At 43.0% G+C, this 7,500-nt stretch overlaps 1 protein-coding gene across 1 annotated transcript in view; it reads left to right on the forward strand.

Moving 5' to 3' along the window:
• Positions 1-7,500, forward strand: part of LOC310775136 (metal transporter CNNM1-like) — a gene marked incomplete at both ends in the record, with an annotated part of 38,719 nt that overhangs the window by 25,036 nt on the left and 6,183 nt on the right. Inside the window, 3 exons of the mRNA XM_083635231.1 lie at positions 489-632; positions 2,032-2,172; positions 5,955-6,124. Of these exons, the coding sequence (XP_083491357.1) occupies positions 489-632; positions 2,032-2,172; positions 5,955-6,124 (455 nt within the window). The remainder of the gene's footprint in view (positions 1-488; positions 633-2,031; positions 2,173-5,954; positions 6,125-7,500) is intronic.

Genomic DNA, 7,500 nt, shown 5'->3' on the forward strand with positions numbered 1-7,500 from the left:
TCTGTGTGTGTGTGTGTGTGTGTGTGTGTGTGTGTGTGTGTGTGTGTGTGTGTCTGTGCTGAACTGAAATGTTCATATTTTACATTTGCGTGGATTGTAGAAACATCAGTGCCGTCATTTGATCCTGGCGAGTGGGTTGAATGATTCTCTTTTGCTGGCTTCCTGTGATGTGATGAGAACATCTCCACAGTGACTCCAAGCTGCAATGAAAATCCACCTTAAATGAGCAGATGTGGTTATCGATCAGTATCATAAGGTTACCATAATGATACTGATCGATAACCACATCTGCTCAGGTTCACCTAAACACCTTGGAGCCACAGCGTCCAGGCAGAGAATATACTGTAGATCCTCACACACAGTTGGCAGTAAGTAACAATTCATTGTGGTTAAATGTGATGCTGGTGTGTGTTTGTGCATGTGTGTGCGCATGTGTGTGTGTGTGTGTGTGTGTGTGTGTGTGTGTGTGTGTGTGTGTGTGTGTGCAGGGAAGTCCCACCTGGCCGTGGTACAGCGGGTGAACAACGAGGGCGAGGGCGACCCGTTCTACGAGGTGATGGGCATCGTCACGCTGGAGGACGTCATCGAGGAGATCATCAAGTCTGAGATCCTGGACGAGACAGACCTCTACAGTACGCACACACACACGCGCACACACACACACACACACACACACACACACACGCACACACAGAGACACACACACACACACACACACACACACACACACACACACACACACACACACACACACACACACACACACACCGTCTACACACACAGATTAGAGTTTTATTTATACAAATATTTCTCGGGCACACCTGCTCTGATGAGATAATCTCATTGGTTGAGTTAAACCTCTATTATGGCACCGTTTTTTTTCACATTAAACCAAAGCTGTTCTAATTCACTTTGAAGCAGCTGGAAACGGTTTTGAACCCAAAATCACAAAATAGCAGCCGTGGACGATTTTCATTTTGTCGTTGTGTTTACATACATTTTGAAGGGCCAGCCCCCCCCCACCCCCCAAATATATATATATTTTTTAATTAAATAAAATTAAATAAAACAAAACAAAACAAAACAAAACAAAATAAAATAAAATAAAATAAAATAAAATAAAAAAGAATCCTCAAGTGCTATTTATCCATCTAGAGTTGCCGAGTTTAGGAGATATCGGACATAGATGGCTGCCTTCGCTCGAATACAATAGAACTGGCTGGCACTCGGCTTGTCGTGCTCAAAGCGCCCCCAAAAAAGGAGAGAATTTGAAAAACTCAATAGCAATGTCTCTTTCCAGAAACCATGACGCGGTTACCCAAGATAATCCACAGATCGTGTTGCGAGCAGTTTCATGTAGGAACTATTTTCTTTCGAACGAACTACACCCACGAACCGTCTCACCATGCAGAAGAAAGTGTGCAATCTAACGTTAGCTTAGCTGTAATGTCAGCTTAGTTTAGCTGTAGCACAATTCCTTCTGTGCGGTGAGGCGGTAAGGTAAGGTACTACATACAGGTAAGAGGAAACATTTATTTTTGATTTTAGGGTGAACTGTCTCTTTAACATTGGTGCAGGCTGTCCCATCAACGTGTATTCAACGTCAAAGTGTATGCTGGGAATTTATATGATCATCACTCACTGTGTGTGTGTGTGTGTGTGTGTGTGTGTGTGTGCGTGCGTGTGTGTGTGTGTGTGTGTGCGTGTGTGTGTGTGTGTATGTGCGTGTGTATGTGCGTGTGTGCGTCTGTGTATGTGTGTGTGTGTGCGTGCGTGTGTGTATGTATGTGCGTGCGTGTATGTGCGTGTGTGTGTGTGCATGCGTGCGTGTGTATGTGTGTGCGTGTGTGTGTGTGTGTGCGTGTGTGTGCGTGCGTGTGTGCATGCGTGCGTGTGTGTGTGTGCGTGTGTGTGCGTGCGTGTGTGCGTATGTGCATGTGTGTGTGCATGCCTGCGTGTGTGTGTGTATATGTGTGCGTGCGTGTGTGTATGTGTGCGTGTGTGTGCATGTGTGCGTGTGTGTCCTGTCAGCTGATAACCGCTCAAAGCGGCGTGTGTCCCATCACGAGCGTAAGCAGCAGGACTTCTCCATCTTCAAGCTGTCCGAGAACGAGATGAAGGTGAAGATCTCTCCTCAGCTCCTATTGGCCACGCACCGCTTCCTCTCCACAGGTAACAACCAATTGGCACGCTGCACTGTGTGTGTGTGTGTGTGTGTGTGTGTGTGTGTGTGTGTGTGTGTGTGTGTGTGTGTGTGTGTGTGTGTGTGTGTGTGTGTGTGTGTGTGTGTGTGTGTGTGTGTAACAGTGGTCTGGTATTTATATATCCTCACAAGGATAGAGAGATACTGAAAGGAATCCTTGAAAGTAGGATTTGTTTTTAAAGGAACAGTTCACCAAAAAATGAAAAGTCATTATGTACTCCTCACCCCCATGTCGATGGAAGGACGGGCGAACATTTGTGCAGTTTCACAGCAAAACACTGTTGTAGAATTCTCCTAAACAGTTGAAGTGGATGGTGACCAAGTTTCAAACAACGGAAACAAACCCTCCATATACTCCCCATCTGGCATGAGCCAAGTCTCCAGAAGCCCTGTGATAACAAGTTGACTTGAAAAGATGTCATTCACACCCTGTTTTTAGCTGAAATCTGCACTGTAGTCGTGAGCATTTACAGTAACGGTGGTTTGCTGTGAAACTCCACTAATGTTTTGTGGACTACAAAAACGTCACCTGTCCTTTCATCAGCATGGAGGTGAGAAATGACTGAATTTTCATTTTTGGGTGAACTTATCCTTTAACCTGTTAATCCCTAAGCCTATTTTTCAGCTCACCTGCCGAAAATGACATGCCCGAACTGAATTGAGTATATCTCCACAACTACAGGGTATTTTCTGAAAATTATTTTTTTCAAAAGCTAGCCAACACCTGTGAGATTGCTGTAGAAGTGTCAGAATCAATTACACATGTACTGTATCAGAGTCAAATCAGTTAGAACATGGCAAAAAATTAAAAATTCAAGCTCCGCCCAAAAAACAACAACACTATTTTGGATGAAAAGCACCTGAAAATCATGGGTTGGTAGCCAAATTATTCTATGGAGCAGTAGACTAATATCTTATGAGTGCTTGTATCAAAGCAAATCCTTAGAAAGTGAACCAGAGCAATTTTACAGATGATTTACTACATGTAGGCCCAGGCAGACCTGATCTGGGCACATTTTGGGCATCAGGGGTGCCATTTGACTTTTCTATGGTAGAACACTGAAATACCTTTTTTTTCTCCTACATACATATCACTATAGGTACTCAGTTAATATGCGTTATGGTTTGGATAACCCTCAAGCCTTATATCTGTATTTTTACTCTGTGAAATGCATCAGAAGAGCCTCTTCAAATTGCAGGCAAAGCCTGGGACGTTACGCAGAGGGATATCTCGGGACCCCATTGGCCGATTTTGATGATTGACACCTCTATGGAAGCGTCAGAGCCAATAGAATCGACGTGAACTGAAAGAATTTACGTCAGACAGTTTTCCAGGAAATGCTGTCGACTGAACCCAAAGCTCGTCTATTCTGTGAAGATGACCACTCCATGTAAAACCCTCCATATGGCTTTGTAAACACGATGACTGTAAAAAAAAACACTTCAACATGATAAAGAGGCATTAAGAGTAGCAATTAGTAGCGTTTTTATGAAGTCAAACACAACTTTTGATTTGAAAACAGCAAAGGTAAGACATAACTTGTAGTTTTATCTGTAAAACGTTAAACACTTTTTTGCTGTTCTTTGACAGCCTACTGAGTGAGTTTTCATCTCTCAGAGACGAGCTATACTGCCCTCCAAATCAAAACCGCAGTAACTACAATTTTGGTCAAAATTGAGTTATTATTGAAATTGAACTTTTAGATATCTGTTTTATCATGTGACAAATTTTCTAAGTTCAGTCTTGCTCTATATTTGAGAAAACAGAGTATAAAAGTTGCAGTAACTACGAAATCCAACCAAAAACCAGACAAAACTGCAGTAACTACACTTACTGCAGTTTGATTTGCTTTCACAGAGCTTCAGCTGGACTTAAACAGAGATAAACGCAGTAACTACACTTTGAGGTGTAGTTACTGCGGTTCAGACTGGTTTTTGGTTGGATTTTGTAGTTACTGCAATTTTCCCGCTCTTTCCAAAGCCCAACATATCAATCACTCATAATGGCACAATCTGTTTAGTTAATCCAGTCAATTCCCAATATGAGAGCGCACTGACAGCTGTCCAAATTGTTAATGAATGAGTCTTCAGTGTCTTTAAAATCGTAAATGCTCTATTCCTAGCTAATCCATAAGAGATCATCCAATAAAGAAGGGAATTGTGTTCTCCACTGGGAAGTGTTAATCTGGCTGTAGATAGTGATAATTGTTTGGTATCACTACCTAGCTCATCAGGACAATCTTTTTCATTGCTGCATAAATGATCAGCATTCAGACTCAGTCTGTAATTCATTTTATTCAAAATATTGTAATATGCTATGTAATATACTGTATATGTTCTTGTATGAATTATCAATCTGAAAAGCTGATCTGATTTGTAAAGAAAACCTGTTCTAAATTAAGATAATAAAACAACTGTGCTCATTAATTAATTGTGTCAGAATGATGACCAAAAAGCAACACCAGTGGTGAAGATTACATCAACTGACTTCAGGATTCCCTGAATTTATCTGTTACTCATCCATTTAAATGTTTTAAACATGTAAACAATAAAACAATTAAATACAGATATGATGTGGTATCGAAATCAAAACCGTTTACAATTGTCTCATGAAAAACAAGACAGGAGAAGCACATTAGATTGTAGTTACTGCGCTTTTCCCTTGTACTACCTACACATCTGTTTAAGGTAATACACAGACAGAGTGCAGTATGTGCATTTCTGGGGTCATAGGTCAAGTAATTGATAATTGTTTTGCCCCAAAAAAATACATATAACATATACATATTTAATAAGCGCATTGCCACTTTTCAACCTATATCTCATTTGGCTGGACAGTCAAAAAACTTTAAAGCCATTTTTCTCAGTTTCAGTGTTGGCGTAGTTACTGCGCTTATGATTTGTAGGGCAGTATACCTCTTTGGAAAGAGCAGAGTGTTAGCTTTCGAAAGCCGTCTCGTTTGGAGAGAAAAGATTCACTCGCAAAAACAAATCACCACATAAACGCAGGCATGCACCGTTCTTGTTTTTACTACATGGTGATATTGTTGCTTGGGGTTGGAATTATTTTTCGTTTGAATACAAATGCTTGTCAGAGTCTTGTAGCCACGTTTCTTCCCGACATTTTGGTGTGCTGTATGTTTCACTGAGTGCTTCCTAGGCTGCTGTAGAGGGTCATTTGTGAGAGATGACAAGGGCTCAGCCCGCCGGCGGGCCCGCTCGGGAGGAAGAGGTTTTAAAGCCCCCAGTTCCCCTTACATTTCTGCAAAATTAGAAGACAACGTGTTTCCCATACTGGCAGCCTCACACACACATCATTCTGTATCTGCTGGCTTCATTGAAACTACAGCTGCTTATATTGAGTGAAAGATTCAAACACAAATGCTTTTTTTTATGACCGCACCAAAAATGGAAAAAATCTAGATGTGTTGTGCTTCATTTTCTACACATGTTCCTATAATGCAGCGTGACATTTTGATATCATTGGAAATCTTGGAATCTCAACTAGAATTTAAAATACAGTTCTGTGGGTTGAGTAAAGCTTGGCTGCACAACATGTGTTTGTAACGACACATGAAGAGGAAGAGGTTAAGATTAGATTTAGGATTAAGTTTGGGGTAGGTCATGTGGATGAATTTAGCCAGTGAAGGACCTCACAAACATATTATATATACATGTCTGTCCATTCTCTCCCTCTGTCTCCAACCTCTCTCCTCTCCTCTCTCCTCTCTCTCTCCTCTCCCTCCACCAGAGGTGGAGCCCTTTAAGCCAGCTCACCTGTCAGAGAAGATCTTGCTGCGGCTGATCAAACACCCCAGCGTGGTTCAGGACCTGAAGTTTGATGAGAAGAACAAGCGAGCGCCGCAGCACTTCCTGTTCCAACGCAACAAACCAGTGGACTACTTCCTGCTGGTGCTGCAGGTGTGCCACATTAGGCATTTATCTGAGGGTGCCTTCACACCGGCGCCGCGGTTCCGTTCCCGAGCACACTTGTCCCCAAATTGACCCCAGTTTCGGAAACATTTGACGGGGAACCGTGACAGCATCCACTTGAAAAGGTGGTCTGGGGAGCGCTTTGGCGCGCCCGGGCACGGAACACTTGCGAGTGTGAAAGCCAACCGTTCCGAAGCACATAGACAACAAACGGGCGAGGATAAACTCCAGGCATAGTTGATGACGCAAGTGCACTCTGTTCCGTTTCTGAGTGCGGAAGAAATGTTGTAATGTGAAAGCTGACCAGCAGGGGGAGAGGGGAGGGGGGGGCAACCGTTGCGGAAACGGAATGAAAGCTAAATCGTTCCCAGTGAGAAAGCAACCTGAGTCTCACATTATAGGATTATATCCACAGGGAATTACAACTAGACCTGGGCTTTCTTAAGCTGCGTTCACACCGACCTATTAAAGTTTTTCGCTGGCATCGAGTTTACATACAAAGTCAATGCAAACGAGCGATTGAGCGTATATTCGCCCGGGAGAAAAATCGCTGGCCGTCCGAGCGACAGAGACAGAGTGGATAGGGAGAAAGTTCGCTCGTCGCTCGAGATGAAATATCCCAACTCGAGCGAAATTACGCTGGCATCAGTCGCTCGATGTTCAGCGCTGATTGGCTGCCGTGTGAGAGCGAGTCAAGGATCACACTGGCTTGGAACAAACCGCTGGTTTATTGTGTGGCAACAAACCACATTGACAGGCTGACAGCTGACATGAAGTGAAGTCTGTACTACCGGTATGGAGCTCGCGTTAGGAGCACGCTGATAGTCTTAGCTTGTAAACAACTACGGTGGCTCGTAGTGGACAAATATCATGACATTGCGTAACGTTATAGCCCCCAGATGTCCGTCAATTCTTGTGCCTGTTGACGAGCGATTTAAACAGAGCGACAGAGCGATTCCAAAGGGTTGAATCAAGCGACAGAAAGAAAAATAAATATCTCGGTGTGAACACAGCTTTAGTTTCATAACGTTTTGTTTAGTAGATATTGATAATGCTCACCCACCTAGAGGTCTAGTCCAGTTTATAATAGGGCCATAAACTGATGGAACTTTTGGCCCCGACTCCTTCTGGGCCAATCAGATATCCTCATCATAGACAAACAAATGAACGTCATGGCTACGCAGAGGTGAGACTCAACATTCTATCAAGATTTGCCAACATTCGATGAGTTAAGTCTGTGTTATGGGTGCACACTAAACAGCACAGAATGAGTTAGTCTGTGTTATGGGTGCACACTAAACAGCACAGAATGAGTTAAGTCTGTGTTATGGGTGCACACTAAACAGCACAGAATGAGTTAGTCT

The sequence above is a fragment of the Poromitra crassiceps genome, assembly GCF_964638095.1.
Source record: "Poromitra crassiceps genome assembly, chromosome: 4".
Classification (NCBI taxonomy): domain Eukaryota; kingdom Metazoa; phylum Chordata; class Actinopteri; order Beryciformes; family Melamphaidae; genus Poromitra; species Poromitra crassiceps.